The sequence below is a fragment of the Sciurus vulgaris genome (assembly GCF_902686455.1).
Source record: "Sciurus vulgaris genome assembly, chromosome: X".
NCBI lineage: Eukaryota > Metazoa > Chordata > Mammalia > Rodentia > Sciuridae > Sciurus > Sciurus vulgaris.
The window spans coordinates 104,763,117-104,784,817 of record NC_136471.1 but is presented as its reverse complement, the minus strand read 5'-3'; the positions used below and the strand labels follow the sequence as shown (position 1 = coordinate 104,784,817).

Here is a 21,701-nt window from a genome sequence, read left to right as displayed (position 1 = left end):
TAGTTCCTTCTTTCTCCCTCTGGGGAAGTTCCAGGACCATCTGGTCCAGCTTTAGACATGCTTGTTGCTTTTTGAGAACAACCAGCATTTTCTTTCCATTGTTGCACACAATCTGGAAATTTGAACAGTATGGTCCCTAGTGTGCTCTGCCAAAGTTTGCTTAGCACAAAGATTTTTGAGTTTCTCTACTCCTCCCACCATTACCTCTGCCCCTTTCAAAATGAGGGAACAGAGATTCATATTTCCCCCTTTGGTTTGTTTTCAAGAGCTAACTTACATGTACCAAAGCTCAGGGAGGTACTGAAAGCAACATCTGTCAGGTGTCCTTTTGATCTGACATCTAGCCTTAGGCTATGTCTTCTAAGAGGCACATGTCCAAAGCTCACCCCTGCCACACATTCCACCTGCACCCCTCAAGCCAGACTGTTCTGCAGTCTAATTTTCACTGAGCATTGCAAGACTCAGGAAGAAAAGCTGAAATCCTCAGAGGAAGGTCACCAGGCCAAACTTTCTGTTGGTACTTAGTTTTGCTTTAGTATCAAAATGACATTCCTGCGATTTCTTTTTTTCTTTTTGATACCAGGGATTGAACCCGGGGTGCTTAACTACTGAGCCACATCCCCAGTAATTTTTTGTATATTATTTAGAGAAAGGGTCTCTCTGAGATGCTGAGGGCCTTGCTAAATTGCTGAGGCTGGCTTTGAACTCGCGATCCTCCTGCCTCAGCTTCCTGAGCTGCTGGGATTACAGGTGCATGCCACCACACCCGGCTCCTGCAGATTTCTTTGCCTGGTGGGTGCCAGGTAGGTTTGCCAATAGGAGACGCTTTTAAGAGATTACAAGGTGGGAAAGAGGTAGGAGCCATTGTGTTTTTGGTAGTAGATTCAATGAGTGTTTCCTGGGCTCCTGACTTCCTTCTCACCAGTAATGGTGTCAGTTACAGAAATGTCAGCATGGACTTTTGAGTGACACTACCATCCCACTTTTGCTCCTCTAGCCATGGTCAGTAGTGGCTTTCTGAAGTAACTAATTGCTGATAACAGCATTTGTTCAATTTTGCTCCAGTTCCTATACAAAATTCCTTTGTTTGAGATATCTAAAATGGTTTCTGTTGCCCTGATTACTGACAAATACAAGTACCTACCTAAATGACGGAAGAGAAGCCTAGAATAAATCTGAGTCAGTTCCTCGAAGTTAAAAAAAAATTGGTGCATATTAATTACACAGAATGGTGGGTTTCATTGTGGCATATTTGTACATGCATATAACATAATTTGATCAATTCTATTTCTCAATACCTCCCTTGCCCTGATCCTCTTCCTTTACCCTAATGGTTTCCCTTCTACTTTTATTAGATATTTATTTGGACTCATTGGTCTTGTTAAATGGATTCAAGACACAGTCTAGGCTGTGACTCTGATATAGAAGGGTTTGGTTGCATCTTTAGGCTGGTCCCTTGGTTGTAGCTCATTGAGCACATAATTTCAGAGTGAGAATGGCTGATGCTACCAGAAACAATGGTGGACAATGTTGCCATCATGAAGACATCGTGAGCCTCAGGCCAGGGAAGTTGTCTCATGTTAGCTCCTAGAGGATAGCATCAGATTTTTTTCTTACTCTTGAAGTAACTTCCTCAGACACTGAGTAGTCAGGAAGGAGTCCTTGGGGGTAAAGCACATTAGCAGACTGAACTAAACTGTTCTTTGGACAATAGGCAGACACAAGCTACCCAATAGCCAGGCTTCTAAGGTCAGCTGCCTTGCCCACCCCTGCTCCCTCACCCTGATCCTTAGGGTCAGATCTCTCTGATCTTAGGACCAGAGCTTTAGGCCTGAGAACCTGGAGATGTAGTCCCAGACTGGGGTCTGCGTGACTTCAAGAAAGTGAATCCATCTCTCAGGCCTCATCTGTAGAATGGGGAATGGGACTAGAATGTTCTCTAAGGAGGTCCTGGCAGCTCTTGGGCTTTATGTTTTAGTTAGCTTATTTGAAGCTGTGACCAAAAGCCTCAACAAGAATAATGCAGAGGAGGTAAAGTTCATTTTGGCTCATGGTTTCAGATGTTTGGTCCAAGGTCAGTGGACTCCATATAGCTCTATGTCTGAGATGAGACAGAACATCATGGCAGAAGGTCTGGTGGAGGAATGTGGCTCAGGACATGGGAATCAGGAATCAGAGAGAAAGCTTCACTAACCAAGAAAAAACAGAACCCCCAAAGTCATACTGCCAGTGACCTACTTTCTCTAGCCACATCCTACCTGCCTGTAGTTACTGCCCAGTTAATCCATATCAGTGTATTTAATCCACTGATTAGGTTGAAACTCTCATAAGATAATCATTTCACCTCTGTAAATGATGCCCTAGAACAGTAATTCTCAACCACTTGAAAGAACTTCAAAAAACTTCAGTGCCCCAGAGTTTTCAATTCAGCAGATGGAGGGGGTGTGAGAATTTGCATTTCTAACTAGTTCTCAGGGGCTATGGCTGCTGCTGCTCCCTGGGCCAGAACGTGAGAATCCCTCATGCCCACCAAATCCAGAGTAAGGTAAAATATCCCAATCCCTTCCAGCTAAGCCAAGTCAGTGCTGCAGTCTACCAGTTAATGACAAGGTTAACTATATGTCAGCCAAAAGGCATATATACATGCTCTCTGCAGGACTGTCCCTGTAAACTGCTCAATGCTATAGGACCCTGGACTATCTTGGTAGGAGTGTGCCACACCTCTGCCTGCCAGTACCTGCCTCAATAGCCAGCCAGAAAAGAGACAAAAGCCATGTGGAAGCCATTAGTCTTGAAGTCAGCTTTAAGACAGAGACTGAGGTTAGGTCTAGGGCCAGGTCAGAAGCCAGGGATGAAGAAAGTTTCTAAAAAGCAAAGTTGGTGTTTACATTTCACTCATGGACCACTGATGCTGTCTTTAAAATCCACTATCTGAACACCCACTGCTCTTCCCAAAGCATGTGTCTCCTGAAGGCTGTGAAAGTTTCTTACCCACACAGGAGGCTGGCCGGCCACTCCAGGCCTTGTTGTCCATACATGTGACTGTCCGTTCCCCTTTCAATGTGTATCCTGGTGAACAATAGTACTCACAGCGGGAGTTAAAGTAGGCACCATCTACACACTTAAACCCTCCATTCGCTGGCATGGCAAGGGTAGGACATCGCTTTTCTGAAAAAGAGAAAATCAGATCTTCAGCGTTTTTTTATTTCTGTCCATAGAGTTTCGGAATCCAGAAACTCTATATGCATACTGTGAAAAGTTCATTGAAATGGAACAGATGGAAACAGAGAAGCAATGGCTGCTGTGTCACACAGAAGAGATACGAAGTTTCATGCCAGACTGGCTTAGGTTGGCATCTCAGCCAAGCCACTGTCAGAGGCTGTTTCCCAGAAGCAGTCTCAGACGAGGATTTGTCTCTGAGTGGTTTAGTAAGAAAGTGCTCCCAGGGGAGATCAGTGAGGAGAAGGCAAAAGCAGGACAGGGAAGGGGAGGGAGCCAAGTAGTGGGTGATCTCCGGCAAAGTCAACCTCAGCCTGCTCCTGCAGGGCAGCACCTGAAGGTGAATGACAGCTTTGAGCCTGTCTAACTCCAGGCAAGGAAGCTGGTTTTTGTTAATCCTTTACCACTCAGTCATTGCACAGCTGTGGGCTGCCTGTGGGAGATGCTTTCCCTCGTAAGAAAAAACAGAGAGGAATCCTGTAAAAAAGCAGCAAGGTAGACCGAGCAACTCTTTAAGGGCAAGGTCTCAGCAGCAGGTGGGACAGGTGACCCAGTCTGGTAAAAGGGCACTGGGGAGATCTGGGTGGAACACTGATAAGTGTCCACTGCAGTCACCCAGTTGCATAATCTGCATGGCCTGGATCAACTGGCTGCAGCCATGAGCCTCAGTTTCCCCAACAATGAAGTTAAAGTCATGGCACCCTTATTTCTAGTGATTGGTGCAAAATTTGAATGTGTGTGAAATGCTAGGCAAACACTATGTGGCTGCTTTGAATAACCAGGACATCTAAGATGGGCTTCAACAATGCTGTCCCACAAAGAGCTTTCTGAAGGAGACCCTTCAGAGCATGGCATCTGTGTGTCTTTTTTCCCCTCTCAATCCCAACACCTCTTTAGGATCCAGACCTTATTGAACAAACATCATTTGTTCAAACATCATATTTGCTGTACTCTCTTTAGTCCTTTCCCCAAACAGCTGATCACAGCCTTCTCTCTGAAAGGAGCCCTGCCAATTCTACCATGAAAAACCCACTGGCTGTCACTTACAAGAGGAACTTCTCTCATCAACATGCCATGAAAAGCCCTGATATCAGAGCAAAAGAATTCTGACTCGGATTGTCCTTGAGGATCAGGCACAGGGCTGGGCTACTCACGTTTGCAGATGACCTTGTCGGACCACCGCTTGTTTGACTGGCAGATGAGTTGGGAAGAGCCATGCAGCTCATATCCCTTCTGACAGCGAATGTCACACCTGGTTCCCAGGGCCGTTTTGTAGTATCCTCCTTGAGGGGCCCTGCAGTACACATCCCCGTACTTCACCTTGATGGGGGAGCACCAAGGAGTGTCTGCAGGTAGCAGAAACAAAGGAGGGGAGAAATAGGAAGTGACATATTCAGAAAACGCATCCCCTCATTCCTGTGTTCCCAACCTGTTTGCATACCTGATTTTGGACCTCCAATAGTACCCAGTGTTTCTGTAGATGTCTCTGGACAAGGAGATTATGATCTAGGAACTAGGGATTGGGGACATAGATGAATGTGATTCTAAGTTCCTCTATGCCTAGCTGTGTATATCTTGGACAAGTTACCCTACCTCTCTGACTTAATACCTATGCCTGTGCCAATAGGGCTATTAGAAGGACTAAATAAAAAATGTCTATCAATCACCTACCACAGTGCCTAGCACATAGTAAAGGTTCAATAAATGTTTTTTCTTTCTAGTATTTCCCTTAACTGGATACATAAATCTCCTCAGAGTCCATCAATATCATTGTGAACTCTGACCCTAGCCATTCATCCACAGTGTGTGTGAGGGGGTCAATAATATACATACCACAGTAAAAAAAAATCACAATACAATGTTGTTTGTTAATATAATGTTAATACAATGTTTGAATTAAACTCCATTTCCAGGTGTTTGCAACAGTATATAATTTTGGCTTCAATCCACAGAACAATTGCTCCTCATAGGAAAGCAACTCCCTTTTTCAGATGTCCCTAATTATGCCCCATTTCGGTAAGAGAGTGACATCTTTTTCAGATGGCAAAGTTGCAGGGTGTTTTGATTTCAGTCTTGCTGTTGCCCAAAGCATAGCTAGAATGACACTAAGAAATCAGAATTTGTCCCCTGGCTCTTTGAAAGCCATTAAATACAAGGGCAAGACTAGCTTCTTGGTAGGGAAGTTCCCACAATCCATGGGGACCAGTGAGAACCTCCCTCAACTCTGTGAGGCACAGTGAATGTGAAGAGCCCCTACTCTACAGAGCCTGGCTTATCACTACCACAGCACCTGAGCTGTCAATAAGTGGGGTAAGTCTGCCATCGTGTGGCCAGGAAGGAAGGAGGCCAGGCCCTGTTTTGTCTTCCCAGGGGTTCTCTATGGAGCATGCTCTTCTCTGCTTCTCAGCCACAGAAATCAAAAGTCCTGTCCAGGTCTTGGGCATGCACCACTTTTTACTTTTGTGCTTTCATATTCCTTTTGACCAATACTTTTATCATATAATGTTTTGCAGACAGTTTCAAGAGGGTCCTAAACTCAGGACTAGAGTAATATTCCCTGGATTTTCTGAGTAAAAGTGATATTCTGAGAGCTGGCCCTAGAGCTGATTAAATTTGTGTGGATATAAACTCGAGGAAGCCCACACCAGCCCTGCAGAATTCCTCAAACAGTTTCCTTCCTAAGGGTTTTATACAAATAGTCTGTATGTACTACATATATTTATGATACATGCAAATATAAGCAGCATATACGCACATCACAAATTCACATGCAGTTAGTAAATTATGCCTCCTATTCTGAGTCTTCAAATTCTCCTAGCAGTGCTGGCCAAGAAAGCTGTAGTGTTGTCAACATGGTGGGGGGGCAGGGATCTTGTTTTCATTTATTTGCAAAAGAAATTTCTTTTGGATTACTTTCCAAGACAAATCTTTGGAAGATATTTTGATGTTTAACAGCTCTGCAGTGATAGTAATTAAAATGTCAGTGAGTGATTTGAATTTAAAGTGCATGCAAGTGCCATGAATTAATGTGAATTAACAAAATGTTCAACACAGAGGTTTAGAAAAAGGAAGCTCTTCTGCTGCTTTAGTTAAGATGGGGTTTACTAAGTAGAATCTAAAATGGTTATTCAGGAAAGCCTTTTCAACCCCTTGGGCCAATGTGCTAAGCACTCTAGCAATGGAGTTCATGAGGTAGGCAGTGTAATATAGCAGACTCTGGATATGAACCAAAACACCTTTTCAGCACCAAGTGTAATGTTGGCTAGCTATGTGACTCTGACAAATCACCCACTCTCTATGTCCTTGGTTTGTCATCTGTAAATGGGACAATACTGACATATCTCTACATGCCTCCCCCGTTCCCTCAATTAGTATGAATATATGATGGTATTTCAAGTTAAAGAATCAAAAGTAATGCTTACCACATACTGGGAACACAATAAACGGCAGTTAAATTTCTCTTGCTTTTTTAAATTTAACTTTAATTTAATTAAAAAACACTTATTGAGTATATACTCTATGCCAGGCACTGTGTAGGGACCTGAGAGTCTAGAGCTAACCCTTGGTTAATAAAGGTTCACCTCTAACTTTTTTGTTTAACAGTATAGGGGATTGAACCTAGGGGTACTCTACTACTGAGCTACATACTGGCCTTTTTGATTTTCTTATTTTCAGACAGGTTCTTCCTAATTTGCCCAAAATGAACTTGAACTTGCAATCCTCTTGCTGAGGGGTCATGAGTGCTGGGATTTCAGGCATGGGCCACCGTGCCGGGCCATCTCTAATTTTTAGGACTGAAAGACTTTAAGGGTTGGGGGTGTAGCTCAGTAGGAGAGTGTTTGCTTTGCATTCATGAGACCCAGGGTTCCATTCCTAGCACTGAAAAAATATTAAAGGTTTTATTGTATAAATTTAAAGCATACAACATAATTCTTTGATATGCACATACATAGTGAAGTGAACACTATAGATAAACTATTTTACTGAAAATGAAAACAATTTCCCCAAAAGGATTTATTCCTACACACACAGGGCAGACTCTGGGACAGACACATGTTAGCCATCTGGTCTACCTTCCACCTTGCAACACTGTAAGATGAAGGTGGATACTGGGAATGATGACCTGAGGTCACTAGTTAACTTGCTTTGTATATGTGCAGGTTCACTGCATAAATTTTAAGAAGATTTTTCAATAAGCAATTCAAAGAAAAAAAAGGATTTTTTAATAAAAACCCTGAATTATTAAGAAATTGTATGAAGCAGAGCATCTTCTTACCCCATACATCTGACTGACATGTTTGTACTTGATTGGTTAATTCCAGAGGCTATGAAGTCAGGAGCTATAGATGGGAACAAACTTCTGTGTTCAAAAGTGTAAGCAAACATGGTGTATGGTGGGCAATATGCCTGCTTCTAGGCACTATTTAGCAAGATTGCTCACTTCTATGGAAAATAACAGAAGTTGTTTTCCTGAAGGGTGCTCTTTAGGCTGACCAGTACTGTCCTGAAGACTCTCTTATAGCTGAGACATATCACAACAGAGCAGGACAGGGTCCTCTTGCAATAATGAGAGCAAATTTCCTGGGCAAAATGCCACAATAGAACTTTATTAACCAATTTTCTTCAAATTCTCCCTCCACTGTAAGAGGAACCAGTCAGTTTCAGAGAGAGAACGAGAGAGAGAGAGAGAATCTAAATTTACTTTTATTACCTTTATTCTTCCCAGGGCTCCCTAGGTTTAAGAGAAATGTTTCACCAGTAGAAATGTTTGTGGACATACTTACCTGAGCCTGTATAGAAGGTTCTTGATTAGGCTTTTTATACCTGCTGGGGGTGGATTGTTGGAAATGTATAGAGATGGAGGCCTTTATCGTTAAGTCCCATTTGAGTGACACACTTTACTTATCATTTTAAGAGCCACACTGGGCTCAGAAAGAGCATGATGAAAGGAGCTTATGAAAATCAAGTTTTCTCATTCCCCATTCAGCTCAGTACATTAGCAGCACTGGGTCCAGACTTGACCTTGGAGGGTTTACTCTGGATGATTCTGGCTGTAATGTATGAATCAGGCAGAACTCAGGGCTTGATTTTCACTTTTGTCAGCTAGAGCTTGCCTTTGCAGAGTGAGGACAGTAAAGAAACTTAGGAGAATAAAATGACCATTGGGTACTGATGGGCAACACACAAGAGATTTCCAAATGTGCTTTTTTGTTGTTGTTTTCTTTTGCTTTCTTTTTAAAAAATAGGAGCACATGTGCACTTATTTTTAAATATTTTTTTCCTGGACAGTGAATTGGAACTTAAACACATTGTCTGGTCACTTTATTACAGTCTACTCCACAGGGCAAAAAGGAAAAGTTCTCTTGGCATCAGCAGGTCCTCATTAGCACATAAGCAAAGCAGTCACCTTTATATCTAGGGTGTGAATACCCGACTTCATCGTCTTCTAGCGGTGAGTCTCCCGATCCTACAATAAAAAAGAACAGAGACTGCAGGAAGAAAAGCCACATGGTATGGACGCATATTTCAAAGCATTGCCTGGGCTTAGTCCATGCAAGAGGTGCTATTAGAACGCAGAGCCAAGAGCAAAAGTTTCTGCCGCCATTCATGAAGGAACAGGGGACCTCTCAGAGTGAACCTGGCTGGGCCAAGATTGCCAAAGCCAATCAAAATGAGCCTTGAACTATTTTGGAATCACCATATGCCAGCTGAAATTCTGGAATAAGGAACGAGAGAGAGTCAACTTCACTCTGAGAAGATGCCAATGTATACATGAATCTCATGCCAGGGAAGACGAAGTAAAATGTGTGACTCAGACACAACCCACAAATTCTCCAGAGAAAAGGAAACCCAGTGAGACCACATGTTTTTGGTAACTGGTTCTTGTGAAATGAATTTTGGTGGGTGATAAGGAGGTAAGTCAAATGTCTTATCTTAATGACAAAAGAATAATACAAAGCTGCTTTGGTATATTTGTAGGAAACAGATGATCTAGATGTTTATTCAGAACCTCTCACCAAGCCATGTTTAAAATTTAAAAAAAAAACCATGAGTCTTTCCACTCCCCAAAATAACCATAGTCCCAGAGAGAAAGTCTATGTATTATTTTGAAATGAACTCATTTGCTGAATTGGAATTGTTTTTAGAATATTAAGTATTGAATTTCAGTGAGCAGTGGATCCTTAATCCTTGAAATGGTAGCAATATCTAAACTTCAAAATGTCTATCTGAAATTTAGAGAACCTCCCTCTAGACTTCAGAGTCTGATCACCAACCCTTAAGTTAACACTGTATTGACTACACATTTGTCTACAAGTACCAGCAATCGTAACAGAAAAGGATGCAGTCTACTATGAGGTTATTCAAATCCCCAGCTGAGATGAACTAATAAGCAATGGTCTCCATTCTACAGGTATTCTGGATGAGAGATATAGAATGTGGAAATTGAAAGTGAAGAGGTGATGACAGCTGGACTATGTCCATTTGGAAAAGACTCCCCAACTAGAGAATCCTGTTCTGAATTCTGCATTCTGCATTGTTGCAGATTTCCACACCTGGTCTCTGGCCACCCAAGCATGTACAAAATGATAGACTATTCATTGTTCCATATTTTTAAAAAGTGAACGTAAAACCCAGAAATGTGAATCAAAAGCCTCTGCTCAAACCTCTTGCTCCAAGTCACTCCACTGCTGGGCATCTATCCCGAGGAAACAATAGAAGTGCATGTGGATCTTCAGTTATCCAAATTAAGCGTGTGTGGGTGCATGTGTGCATGCACCCACACACACACACACACACATCAGACATGTGAGTAGCAAACTCATTCTCACAGACACACACACATACACACACACACACACACACACACACACACACACACACACACACACACATATATATATACATTCCCTCAGTTGTCATCCTGGTTAACCATTCTACAGCATTTAGTATGAATAACCATCCATCCAGTCCATGAAGCTTTCTTCTGCACTGGATTCCAAATGACAACTCCTTCCTCATTCTCTTCCTTTTTTCTAAAAAGACTCTCTGCATAGCACCTCTTCATCAGCCTGCCATTTTTATATAAATGTATCTCAGAGGACCAGATTTGGTCCTTTGCATATCTTCAGACTATTTCCTGGGCCACCCCACCCATATAGTTCCCTCAAATAACCCTCCATGTACTGAGGACAGATTCATTATTTTCAGTGTTGAACATTTTTTTCCTAAAAGCCAGGCTAGAATTTTCACTTGTTTTCTGGATATTTCCATACTTATACTCAACCTGTTGAAATCCAGATTCCTTTTCTCATCACCAAATCTGTGTATCCCTCCAGTGTTTCCCATTTTATGGGTTAATATCACCTTCCAGTTAATCTGCCAGAGGTGAAAACCAGTCTTTTATTCTTCTCTCTTCTTCATATATTATATTCTACATAGCCCAAACAACTCAAATCTATCCCACTCAAATTCACTCCCAACTCTCCATTATCTTAGTTCAGGTCAATAGTCCTTTTTATTTCTATGTTTTATTTTAGTTTTAGTGGACACATAATAATTATATATATTTACAGAATTCAACATGCTGTTTTGATAAAAGTACACATTGTGTAATGATCAAATCAGGGAAATTAGCATATCCATCACTTCAAACATTCATCATTTCTTGGTGGTGAAAACATTCAAAATCCCCTCTTGTAGGGATTTTGAAATATAAGTTATAGTTAATTATAATCATTCTAGTGTTGATAGGACACTGGAACTTATTCCTCCTAACTCCAATTTTCTACCCTGTCTTGTAAGACCTTCACAATAACCTCCTACTCAATCTCTTACTACTAGTCTGTTTTCACACTCCTAATGCCACATCCCTCCAAACACACACATGTGTGCACACACAATATCCTTGAAATTACCTTGGGAGTTATCAAAATCATATCATTCACTTGTGCAAACACCTTTTGTGTTTGCCTATGTCTAAAGAATTAAATGTAGTACTCAATATCATAGTTCAGGTACACTCGGTCTGGCCCCAATTAAGCCAAATACCCCATGATACTGTTTCTAATGGTGTTTGTGGGCCACTGCACCATGTTCTTCCCTCTGAATGACCTTTCCTTTGACCTTTGCTTGCCAAAATCTATCTTTCAAGTCTCATTTCCATGATACCTTTCCTGATCCTAAACATTAAAGTTTGTCAAAATTTAAAATAATTTCAACAGACAAATGAAAAAAGAGATCAAGGTCTAAATGAAAAAAATGTTCAAACTCAAAAACAATGTGTAAATTAAAATCACCAAAACACTATTTTATAAACCTATCATACTATCAAACTAAAAATAAAATTAGAATATTGCTGCTGTTGAATGGTTGATAAACTAAGCATGCTTATAGTTCAGGGAATATGAATTGATAGATTCATTCTACAAAAGAACTTACAGCCAAGCATCAAATACTTTTAAATATGAAGGACTTTAACTCAATTATTCCCTAGAGTTTATAGCCTAAATTAGAATTTAAAATGCAGGCAAAGATTTAATCACATAGAAGTCAAATGCAGAACAGTTTTTAATTCCAAAGATAGGGAGTAACTTCAATATTCAGCAACAGGAAATGGTTAATCAAATTATGATCCATTCATATAACATAATAATTTTCATTTTGAAGAATTTTATTGTCATAAGAGAATGATTATTATAGAATGCTAAATGAGTAAGTAGACATATTACAAAAAATGCAAAAATTCATTAGAAAGATTTAAATACATGGTAAAGTTCATTTGTGAGAGCAATGGTACTGGGAAGCTGTGGAACTTTTATGAGGTGGGGCCTAGTGGAAGGAAGTTAAGTCTTTTGGCATGTGCCCTTGAAGTAGATACTGAGACCCTGGCCCTTCCTTCCTTCCCTCCCTCCCTCCCTTCCTTTCTCTTTTTTTTTCTCTCTCTCTCTCTCTGTTTCTTAGCTGCCAGGAGGTGAGTAGCCTCCTTTACAATGCCCTCCCCACAATGATGTTCTGCCTTGCCACAGGCTCAAAAAGCAATGGAGCCAGCTACCATGCACAGAAACCTCTGAAATCATGATCCAAATTGAACCTTTTCTCTTTTAAGTTTATTTTTCTCAGGTACTTTGTAACAGTGACAGAAAACTGACTAACATAGCAGCTTTCTCTTAGCTACTACCCTAACACAGGGCACACTGTTATCTATCTATAAATATTTTGAAGATAGGAAAAGGGGTTGTGTGTGGATATGGATAAATAAGGAGAAGAAAAACTGCTAGAGTCAAATGCTTTATTTTTTTTATTACTTGGTCTATCTCCTCAATAGCAAGCTGATTCATGAGCAATGGAATCCACATGGGAAGAAAATAACACACACTGAGTGCCTACAATATGTACTATACTAGACAATTTCAATGCATAATCTCCTGTCATCTATATAATAACCCTGGCAGGTTAATGTAATTATCTTGAATTTATTAGTAGGGAAAACAAGTCTAAAAAGTTTTAGACTACTTGTCCAAAGTTATGTTGCTAGTAAGTGGTAAATCAAGGATTCAGATTCAGTCGCCTAACCTCCAAATCTATCATGTTCTTTCCCCTAGGACTTACTGACTCCTGCTTCTGCATTTTCACACAAGTGAGCTGGTAGGCTTTAGGATTATTGATAGGCAAACAGCAAATGGTCTCTTCAGTAGTGCAATAGCAGGTATGTCACAGTGGACCTCACCAAAGCAAAATGAAGAATCTGTGTGGCAGAAGCTACTGATTGCCCATTCTGCAGTCATTCCTCTCCTTTCTTCTTAATAAAAGATGTCAGGTTGTGCTCAGCTGCAATCTGCCCCTTTCTAGGAGATGACTCATGATGGTTTTAAATCAAAACTTAATTCCCCCTTGCCAATAACTGTGTCAGGAATAGGTACATAACCCAGAACTGGACAAATGAAAAGAAGTTGCTTTGAAGAAAGAGGTCTTACCCTGACAAAAGAGAGAACTGCACACAGAGAAGACTCTTTCCTCTTTTCTCTCTTCCTGCTTTGGAGACTATGGTATAAAGAGGAATGCTTGAAACTGCAGTAGCCATTTTGTAAGCATGAAGTAAGAGGTCTCAGGACTAAATATTTTCAGGCAAGGATGGTAGAATGGATGGATAAAAAGAATCTGGAGTCTTTGGCTACTAGGTCAACTTTAGACTTCTTATCTCCATACTTTTTAGGTCAACAATAAATGTCCTTTCAGTTTCAACCACTGTGAATAGCACTGTTTGTTACTTTCAGCTGAATGCATCCAAACTGATATACAAATCAATGGAAACTTTCCTGTCTATTATGAATAGATTTTTAATAGATTTTTTTTAAGTAGAAAGAAACTTAATGGGTATTAGTTGCCATTCCCAGGAAATTTCCAGTTGATATCCAACCTGAATGTGTACATCACTTCTAAAAATGTAACTTTTCTACAAAAAAAAAAAAAACAACCTGAAGGATACAATAAGATCAAAGACAGACTCACTATGTTCAGTAGATTGCACTTACTAAAGAACCAAAGGAAATTCATGTATGTTACAGAAAAATTCTCCACAGGGTTAAAATTACAAAGGAAGAGAAATAGAGAGGTGGGAGAGGGAAAAAGAGTTTTCCTAGTATAGTTCTATTTACAAAAAGCCATCATTCCTTTAGGATTCTGTTAATTGAGGTATTATTATGACATAACCATTAATCAGTCTGCATATGGTTCAGATTACCAGTCTTTGGAAAGAATGCTTTAGTGCTTTCTCCACACAAATACAATTTATAACTTTGACTAAGAAAACAGAAACTCACATTCACTCTGGGTGCAGTGGTGCATGCCTATAATCCCAGCTACTTGGGAGGCTGAGGCAGGAGGATTGTAATTTCAAGACCAGCCTCACCTATTAGCAAGACCCTCAACAACTTAGCAAGATCTGTCTCAAATCTGAAGATCTGTCCCAAATTTGAAGAAAAAGAAGGGGAGACTGGGGATGTAGCTCAGTGGTAAAGCACCCCTGAGTTTAATCCCTAGTACTCCAAACAAACAAAGATATCCTATGGGGCGATAAATCATGTCTATAAATTGCTCAGTGGTGGGAACTATGTCTTCAACCTGAAGATGCAGGCCCAGAACAAATGTGCAGAAAAGCAGAAACTATTAATGACACACTGTTCCTTGGACGTTTTACTTTTCAAAATCAGTGGCAGAGTAACATATGACAAAAGGTAAGAAAAGGGAAGCACATGGAAGAAGATCCCTATTCTAAGTGGAATAAAAAGATCCAGGAAGATTGATCTCAATCTTTTGCTAATCATGGGGAATAGACTGAAGAAAATGTTTATCACCAATGTTTTTCTTGGGAGAGAAGATTCACCAGAATCTTCTGATGGGACAAGTTTAGATTCCCCTTCTCTGCCACCACCCCAAGTCCCTACATAAGCCAACAATCAACTAGAAGAGTAGGTTTCAAACCGTGAGCCCAATTTACTGGATCATAAACAGTATTTTTGTGGTGAAATAGAATGGGTCTGAAAAGTCAAGGTGCACTGTACGTAGTAGGGATAAATACTACTTGGTACATATTTTGTTTCAATTCTAGAGGTGCATGTGTTTTGTGTGGGAGGGTCCCAGTTTGCATGGCACAGTAAAATCTTATGCCTGTTGTCCCAGAATTATTATTGTTCCCAGTTTTACTAAGGTATAAACAAAAACTGTATATATTTAGAATGTACTAAGTAGCAGCTTGGTATATGTACACACTGTAAAATAATCACTGCAATCAAATTAATTAGCATATCCATGATGTCACATGGTTGTTATTCACCATTATGACTGTGAGCACTCTCTTTCACGCTCAAAACTTTCCTGATTTGGATAATAAATAATATATTCACCCTAATAATAGTTCACACTGGCATGCATTTCTCCAAGTGAGACTTAGTCGAAGAACTAGAGCCAGGCACAGTGGTGCATGCCTGTAATCTCAGCAGCTCAGGAGGCTGAGGCAGGAGGATTGCAAGTTCAAAACCAGCCTCAGCAACTTAGCGAGGCTCTAAGCAACTCAGTAAGACCCTGTCTCTAAATAAAATATAAAAAAGGGCTGGGAATTTGGCTCAGGGGTTAAGCACCCCTGGGTTCAATACCTGATACCAAACAAACAAACAAACCTAGAAACAGAGTAACTTAGAACATTTTGAAACATATAGATTTGTCTAGTTAATTTTTGCTCCTTCACTCAAAATAAAGGAAATCTGAGGATCTGAGAAAGGCCTTGGGGGTGGGGCCTGAAATTGGAAGTCTTCCATTGCCCCTGATTTGTTCAGAACATAGGTGTTATGTTCCTTGGAACATCAAGCAGGTACAGAGTTTTCTCAACCACTCTTGGTCATCCCCTCTCCTAGGATGCAATTCTATGAGCCCTGGGGCTGATTAAGTTCCTCCTCCACCACTAAGTTATGATCCTGATTGAAGAAACTATTTCCCTGTCCTGAGCCTTATTTTGTTCATTTGTGAAAGTGGGTGGCAGTAGTGGGTAGGATACAGCATATGTTTTCAAATTATGTTTTCTCAGAACACTCCAATCTTCAAACTCTAGTTGGGATAATGATACTCAGGAACATCATCTGGCCCTCCTTCTTCTCTAACTAGCAATAAACAGTTAGCATGCTGCATGACTTTTAAATCCATCAGGCTGTTTAATTTCCATTGCCTCTTTAAGTCCTCAATGCAACTCCATTCATTCAGTAGTTATCATTCAGTAACTAGATGTAAGTAAACCTGAAAAGAGCAGTCACTCTTCGCTACCATGTTCATGATAGTACTCTCAATTCAGAGAATAAAGTAAGTATCAATCACAGAGGAAACAAGAATTGAACTCTTCTGACCCTAAATCTCATGCAATTTCACAACTACAAATGGTTCCTGAATAATGATGGTTCTACCTACCGTTTTTTAACTTAATCATGGTGCAAAAGTAATATGCATGTGGGGCTGGGGTTGTAGCTCAGTGGTAGAGCACTTGCCTTGCCCGTGTGAGGCACTGGGTTTGATCCTCAGCACTACATAAAAATAAATAAATAAAATAAAGGTAGTGTATCCATCTACAGCTAAAAACATTTTTTTAAAAGTGATATGCATGTATTTGGTGGAAACTGAACTTCAGCTGTTGAATCTGGATCTTCTCCTGGGCTATCAATACACAGTCCAATCCTGCATCTTGATGCTGGGCAGCAGCAGAGACTACACAGCTCCCACTCAGTCCCACAATCACGAGGGGAAACAATGGATATTCTATGTTACACTGTGTTGCTAAGCTGGGATGGTTGGTAGGTTAGGTGGATTAAATACATTTTCAACTTACAATATTTTCAACATAACCCCATTATATGTCAGGAAGCACGTGTACTTATTCCTGTCTTCAAGCCTTTCCTGTTGCAAAAGGTATTTCAAAGCCCAGATCCTTCAGTCTCTTTTCTAATCATTTTAAATTCCATTCACTTTGATGTGCTCTGTTTAGATTTTTTGCATTAGCACTGATCTTATGTAGCTCCGGATTTTCAGAAGTCCTTTCAAATGTATGTAGGTTGTCTTCCCAGTTAGATAGCAAAACTCTTCTGGGAATAGGATAGGGGTTTGTTTCCTCTTATTGTCCTGCTGAAACCAATGCAGTCTCTCTCTCCCTAAGAAGACTTCAAAAAGATTCTTCCCTACTTGAGACTAATCTGCTCATCTGCTCAAGCTGTTTCTGTAGTATCTAAATGGAACATCCCTCTCCCTCCTTGTGAAGGCTGTACTTACAGAAACAGATACTGTATTTAAGGTTCAAGAAAACTGCCCAAATAAAACTGTGATGGATACATAGTTCTTGGCAGTCAACCAGTGGTATAATTTACAAAATTCTGGCATATCATAGCAAAACTGAGAATAACTGCATTCAGAAAAAGAGAGGTACTAAGAAAATAGAATAAAATCATCACACTGTACTGAGATAGTAGGCAGCAAGTCTTTAATTGCCACCTATAAAATACTTCAATACAGTAGATTAAATGACAGAGAACAAGAAGAGACCGTAAGGAAAGAATACTTCCAGAAAACAGCCCTGAAATGAACATCATGAAATGTCTGTCAGTGACAGGTTGCAGCCTGTTTAGCTGAAACCTAGAGTTTCTGCCTGCTGGAACATTCTCTGATTCCCCTACAGAATATAGAACACCAGAACCCAAGGAGGAAAACTTAAATGTTGCTTAAGTCTTTCATAGAGGTTTATTTTTCTTTGTTTTTGTGTTTTCAGGGTTTTTTTCTTGTTTTGTTTTGTTTTTGTTTTTGTCTTGCCAACTCTGCCTGTGGTGAGAGGTAGAATGGTTACTTTGCTGGGTAGCTTCTGTCTATTGAAAGCATCCATTTTCCATTCAGTGCCCTCAAACTGACAAGTCACACACAGGCTGCTGTCAGTTATGATCTTCCCTGGTGGGCTCAAGCTCTGGGGTAAAAGAGGAAAGTGGAAACTGAGCTGATGGCAATTCTGGTTTTCAAAATGGCAATCTGCAGACCTTGTGCAACACCTGTTGAGAAAGGCTGAACCAGCACGCAATGCCTGGTACCACCACTTTCTAGGTGTGATGGGCATCTATTGTGTTCTCAGGAAAAAACGCTCCTACTTTTTTTCTTTTCTTTATTTCCTGTTTATTGGCACATTGTAATTATACATAACAGTGGGATTCATTATTACATATTCATACACGCACACAATATAGCAGTATTAATTTGGCCAGTTTCACTCCTCGGTACCTCCTTTTTCCCTCTCCTCCTCCCTTCCCCAGTCCTCTTCCTCTACTCTACTGGTCTCCCTTGTAGTTTCTCGTGACATACATCCCCACCCCCAGTCCCATGCCACTTTTACTTTTTTTCTCTCTAGCTCCCACAAATGAGAGAAAACGTGTGACCCTTGACATTCTGAGTTTGACTTATGCCCTTAACATAATGATCTCTAGTTCTATTTTCCTGCAAATGACATAATTTCATTTTTCTTTATGACTGAGTAAAACTCCATTGTGTATATATACCACATTTTCTTTATCCACTCATCTGTTGATGGACACCTAGGCTGATTCCATACTTTGGCTATTGTGAATTGTGCTGCTATAAACATGGGTATGCATGTATCATTAGAGTATGGTGACTTTTTAATTCTTTAAGATAAATACCAAGGAGTGGTGTAGTTGGATCATATGGTGATTCCATTTGGAGTCTTTTGGGGAACTTCCATACAGATTTCCATGGTGGTTGTATTAATTCATAATCCCACCAACAGAATAAAAGTGTTGCTTTTTCACCTTTTACTGCATCTTCTCTAGCCATTTATTATTGTATGAATTCTTTTTTTTTTTTTTTTTTTAATACCAGGGATTGAACACAGGGGCTTTTAATCACTAGCCACATGTCCAGACCTTGTTTTTACATTTTATTTTGAGACAGAGTCTCACTTAGTTGCTTAGTCTCAGTAACTTGCTGAGGCTGTCTTTGAACTTGTGACCTTCCTGCCTCAGCCTCCCCAGTCACTGGGATTACAGGTGTGTACCACTACACCCAGCTTTATTGTACAAATTCTTGGTGGCTGCCATTCTGACTGGAGTGAGATGAAATCTCAATGTAGCTTTTATTTGTATTTCCTTAATTGCTAATGAAACAATGTTGAAGATATTTTCATATATTCGTTGACTATTTGCATTTATTCTTTGGAAAGTGTCAGTTTCATTCATTGCCCATTTATTAATTGGGTTATTTGGTTTTTTAAGTTTTTTGAGTTCTTTATATATTCTGAATATTAATCCTCCATTAGAAGAACAGCTAGCAAAGATTTTTCTCCCATTCTGTAGATTCTTTCCACATTCTTAATTGGTTCCTTTGCTATGCAGAAGTTTTAAAATTTGATGCCATTCCATTTTTTAACTCTTGACATTATTTCCTGAGCTTTACGGATTGTATTGAGAAAGTTACTGCCTGCACTTATATTTTGGAGTGTCGACCCTGCGTTTTCTTTCTGTAGTTGCAAAATTTCTGGTCTAATTCCTATGTCTTTGATCCATTTTGAGTTGCCTTTTATGCAGGGTGAGAGATAAGTGTCTAGTTTCATTCTTCTATGTATGGATATACAGTTTTCCCAGCACCATTTATTAAAAAGGCTGTCTTTTCTCCAACATATGTTTTTGCTACTGTTGCCAAGAATCAGATGACTGTATCTGTGTGGGTTTATCTTTGTGTCTTCTTGTTTTAGTCAGTTTTTTCGCTGCTGGTACCAAAAGACCTGACAAGAACAATTTTAGAGGATGGAAAGTTTATTTTGTGAGATCACGATTTCAGGTCTCAGTCCATATTGGCCAAATCTGTTTCTCTGGGCTGGAGGGGAGGCAGAATATTATGGCAGAAGGGTGTGGTAGAGGAAAGCAACTGCAAACATGGCACCAGGAAGCAGAGAGAGACCAAACTCAGTTCACCAAATGTATATGCCTCAAAGGTGTGCTCCCAATGACCCACCTCCTCCAGCCAAATGCTACTAGCCTACAGTCACCACTCAGTTAATCCCTATCAGGGGATCAACACACTGATTAAGTTAAGGCTCTCATAACCCAATCATTTCACCTCTAAACTTTCTTGCATTGTCTCACAAATGAGCTTTTGGGGGACATCTAATATTTAAACCATAACACTTCTATTCTATACCATTGGTATATGTGTCTGTTTTGATACCAGTACCATGCAGTTTTTGTTTCTGTAGCTCTGCAGGGTAATTTGAAGTCAGGTATTGTGATGCCTCCAACGTTGCTTTTTTTGTGGGGTGGTGGTGGTTAGAATTGTTTTGGCTATTCAGAGTTTTTTATTCTTTCCATTGAATTTTAGGACTAGTTTTTCTAGTTCTGTGAAAAATGTCATTGGTATTTTGATGGAGATTGTGCTGAATCTGTAAATCCTTTTGGTAGTATGACCATTTTAGAATTATGAATTATGCTCATGCATGAACATCTTCTAAGGTCTTCTTCATTTTTTTCTTCAATGTTCTATAATTTCCATTGTAGAGGTCTTTCAACTTCTTGGTTTGATTTTTTCCTGGGTATTTTACTTTTTGAGGCTATTGTAAATGAAATTGCTTTCCTTATTTCTCATACTTTTGGAGAAATGCATTACTCCCCATGTCACCTATGTGGTTCTTGTGGAGATGAGTTTATCTTGTCCCTTGACCACAGGAATAATCAATCATATGAACCAAGCTGGGACAATGAGATCCTTCAGAGAATTTTCTCTCGTGGCGTATCAAGGAAGATGTGAGCCCTGAAGTTGTCAGTGACAAAGGTCACATCTGAGAAATACTGCTAATCTGAAAAAATGAAACCATCAAATAAAAACAAAGACAAGGGCTGGGGTTGTGTCTCAGTGGTAGAGCGCTTGCCTACCATGTGTGAGGCACTGGGTCTAATTCTCAGTACCACGTATAAATAAATGAATAAAATGAAGGTCCATCAACATCTAAAAAATATTTTTAAAAAAGCAAGTACAAAGCAGAAAAAAGATACCTCATAATATTTGAGCTCTTGGTTCCATTATTCTTTGGTCCCATTATACTCCCACCATAAAACAATAAAATCCCCCTTTTTTCTGAAGTTAGTTTAAGATCAGTTCCTGTCATGCATCATCAAGGGTTCTGTCTCAAACAGTAGACTATCAATTCACATTTGAATGAAATGAATGACTAAAATATATGGCATGGCATTTGGCTTTGGATAAGAAATCAGTCTTGGTGTATTGCCTTCAATTCTCTATTTTAAAGCAACACTGTAGCTCAGATTTAAAACACATAAGTGAACTATTCCATAAATTTAGTGAGAGAGACCAGCTTTATTTATAAGAGAATACATTTGATTTGAATTGGTAAAACACAGTAAATACTTACAACACAGTGTACATAGTAAACTTCACACACTGACCCTTTACACAGTAAAACAATGATCATGTTGTTTCAAGAAACTTTTTTTTGGTTATAAATGTATATACACACTATATTTTGTTGACTATAAAAGTACGCTTTTTACATTTTAATTTATCTCTCTGTAGTCAGGATGAGCTCTAGAATCAACAGAATGGAGCAATTTAATTGGCACTACTCTTTCTTAATGATACCTAAAATAATGGTAAAACTTAACAAATGACAACTAATGGGAGTCTTAATTTGATGACATACTGTGTGCATGGATGCGTGTGTTCTGGATTGTAATGTAAAATATATTTCTTACTGCAGGTAGCAACCAAGAGTTTGAAAACAAATGTATTGCACAACTGATCTGGGGATCCCAATTTGATAATCAGAGTAGTCTTTGCTACACATATCAAGGCATTTATCCACTCTCATATTTTACATAATGCCTTTGAAGCAGACCAGGTACCCCCACCAAAGAGATCCCCTACCATATTTGTAACATATA

The 21,701-nt window shown here is 39.7% G+C and overlaps 1 protein-coding gene across 2 annotated transcripts in view; it reads right to left on the bottom strand.

Moving 5' to 3' along the window:
• Positions 1–21,701, bottom strand: part of SRPX (sushi repeat containing protein X-linked) — an 83,498-nt gene that overhangs the window by 22,607 nt on the left and 39,190 nt on the right. The window contains exons 2-4 of one of the 2 annotated variants that reach the window (XM_079122926.1): positions 8,627–8,686; positions 4,374–4,565; positions 2,992–3,168 (exon numbers count right to left, since the gene is read on the bottom strand). In XM_079122926.1, coding sequence (XP_078979052.1) covers positions 2,992–3,168; positions 4,374–4,565; positions 8,627–8,686 — 429 coding nt within the window. The remainder of the gene's footprint in view (positions 1–2,991; positions 3,169–4,373; positions 4,566–8,626; positions 8,687–21,701) is intronic. The other variant, XM_079122927.1, reaches the window with a different exon arrangement.